The 2571-nt window shown below is 33.8% G+C and overlaps 1 protein-coding gene across 4 annotated transcripts in view; it reads left to right on the top strand.

The window, feature by feature from the left end:
• The first annotated feature begins 1071 nt into the window (after positions 1 to 1071).
• slo (calcium-activated potassium channel slo) overlaps positions 1072 to 2571 on the top strand; it is a 258833-nt gene continuing 257333 nt past the window's right edge. For all 4 annotated transcript variants that reach the window (XM_014417223.3, XM_067050932.1, XM_014417234.3 and 1 more), the window contains exon 1: positions 1072 to 1536. In XM_014417223.3, the coding sequence (XP_014272709.1) occupies positions 1198 to 1536 (339 nt within the window). In that variant the 5' untranslated portion in view covers positions 1072 to 1197. The remainder of the gene's footprint in view (positions 1537 to 2571) is intronic.

Genomic DNA, 2571 nt, shown 5'->3' with positions numbered 1-2571 from the left:
CTATAATATAAATTGATAGTTGCTTAATAAATTGTAATGTCTTAATGAATTATATCGATAAAATATCAAAGTGGCGTATATGAAAAGTTCTGAGACGATTATGATCAAGTGGATGTAGATTTATTTAAGCAGCTAATTTACAATTGTGGTATGCGGTAGTTGATCATTCTTCATTTTTAATTAGTGACGTCACATACGCACTGAAGTTTATTTGGTATTGCGAAGAGAATATCGTAATAAAATGAAGAAAAAAAATACTAACATTAACAAAATTTACAGAGGCACCATTATAGCTTTGCACTAGTATATAATATTATAATATATCACCAATATATTTATTAAATACATTATAAATTAATCAAAAAAACGTACTAATTAAATTACCACATTTAAGAAATTAAGGTTTTTTGGAATTTGGATCTTTCTAATGATACCTATAATTAAGATTGTTGCAACCCCTTCAGTAGGGATATTTTTCCATGTTCTTTAAGCTGAGTTAAAAGAGCCTTAAAACATTGGTTCCAAGTTATCAATGTTTTTTTGGTACTGTTCCTCCAGTAAAGTAGTCTCGTCTAACAGGATAATTCTAACAGAAGAATGGACGAACATTAACCCCCTGGAGAAAATAGGCAGAGTAACTGATGTAGTTTTATTTACAATAATAGTGCTGTAAATTGCTGTACATTTTGTCATCTCAATTGCATAATTCAACTATTGTTTACTGAGATGAGTCTTCGTAGATATCCTATATTCATAAACCAAATTCGTTTCAGGCCGATAACCGTCGCCGATTTATAAAGATGTCGGAAATTAAATTGACAGCTCTTCTTTATTTTTTCTCAATCCGAGCGCCCTTGGCAGGGGGATTTAAGTTGGAGGCGCAATTTCCGGGCGTCCCGCTCCTGGGGCAGGATAACGACTTTGACCGAGTGATTGCCAGCTCTCCCACTGGCTGCTCGTGGAACTATTAGCCAGTTGTGACGTAGTGAGACCTCATTGGCTAGGTCCCTTATTGATCTGTTCGGTGGAGGGGGAACAACCGTGGTGGGGGAAGTCTCTGCAGAGGTTACAGACGAGCGACATCCCAGTAGTGTGTACTGGGCCGGTGATGTGGTTTGCCGGTGCTAACAGCTCCCGTACCGTCGGTGACGGCTGCTGAGAGATCATCATCACCCCCCTAGTCCGAGTAATTGAGTTATGACATGCTGCGAGATCTGCGAAGAGCCATCCCCATCCCCATCCCCTTCGCCTACCTTACTACTGGATGACGAATGCCTCAAGGAGAGACGGTGGTGGTGCTTCCTACTATCGTCTGTCTTCACCTTCCTCGCTGGCCTCCTCATCGTCCTCCTCTGGCGGGTCTTCGCCTTCCTCTTCTGCAGAAAGGAGCCAGACCTCGCTCCCAATGACCCCAAGCAGAAGGAACAGAAGGCCGCCCGACAGGGGAAGCAGGAGTTCGAGGGGACGTTTATGACAGAGGCGAAAGACTGGGCCGGAGAGCTCATTTCGGGCCAAACCACGACCGGCAGGATTCTGGTATGTACCCTATATCTAGAGGTTAACATTTGATAAACTGAAGGTTAATTTAACCTTATTAAAACTTTGAAATCGATAAGATTGTTTACAATGTTCATCCTCTTTATTTTTGATTTTTGATATTGCAATCATAGAATAGGCTTTAAGAATCATAGAAAAGGTATTTTTTTTTTTTTTTTTTTGTATTTTTACATTATAAATTTATTTAATTGACGAAATTGAAGAAATTCCTAATTACTATTTTTACTTAACTTTAAATTTACATAATTTTAATTTGTTTATTCAACTTGTTTTTCAATTCAGTTTTTAACTATGATTGTCAACATCCTTAATATCTATGTTTTCGATAATTTATTATTTTTATGATGATATACTTTAAAATTTCTTACCTTTGTAAATGTAATTGTACTAATATAATATATATTAAGTCATTATAAATCTTGATTCGTAACAAATCAGTAATTATGGAATACCAATTTTGTTCATTTCTAGGTAATGTATTTTATTATTATTTCATGGTAGATCATTACTTTCACATCGATTTTTTATTTCAGATAAATAAGAGGAAAATTCGTTGTACTACTTTTAATTATATAATTTCGATTGATTAATTAAATCGATACTCATAATTTCACGGGTTTTCTTATTTTTATTTTTGTTAACGATAATGTTTTTTTATTTTAAATCTAGTATCTTTAGTATTAAGTTTATTTTGAAATTTTATATGCATGATGTAATTATATTTAAAAAAAATTAATCATAAGAAGAAAAATAATAGTTTATTACAGTTTTATTACATAATAGGTAAATTAAATAAGAAAATTATGTACAGGTTTTAATTATTTCATGATCTGAACACGCCTATACACAACTCATACACACACCTAAGCACCAAGACACACGCATACGAACTTTTATTTGTATTTATTTTTACATAATCCTTGATTGTACCTTATCCTATTCATATATACAGATATTTACACAACTATGTGTACGTATATAAAAAACAAAACTGTTTATTAAATGTTATATTCC

The sequence above is a fragment of the Halyomorpha halys genome, unplaced genomic scaffold, assembly GCF_000696795.3.
Source record: "Halyomorpha halys isolate HHAL.00 unplaced genomic scaffold, Hhal_1.1 Scaffold150.1, whole genome shotgun sequence".
NCBI classification, from domain to species: domain Eukaryota; kingdom Metazoa; phylum Arthropoda; class Insecta; order Hemiptera; family Pentatomidae; genus Halyomorpha; species Halyomorpha halys.
This window is presented reverse-complemented; position numbering and strand designations above follow the sequence as displayed.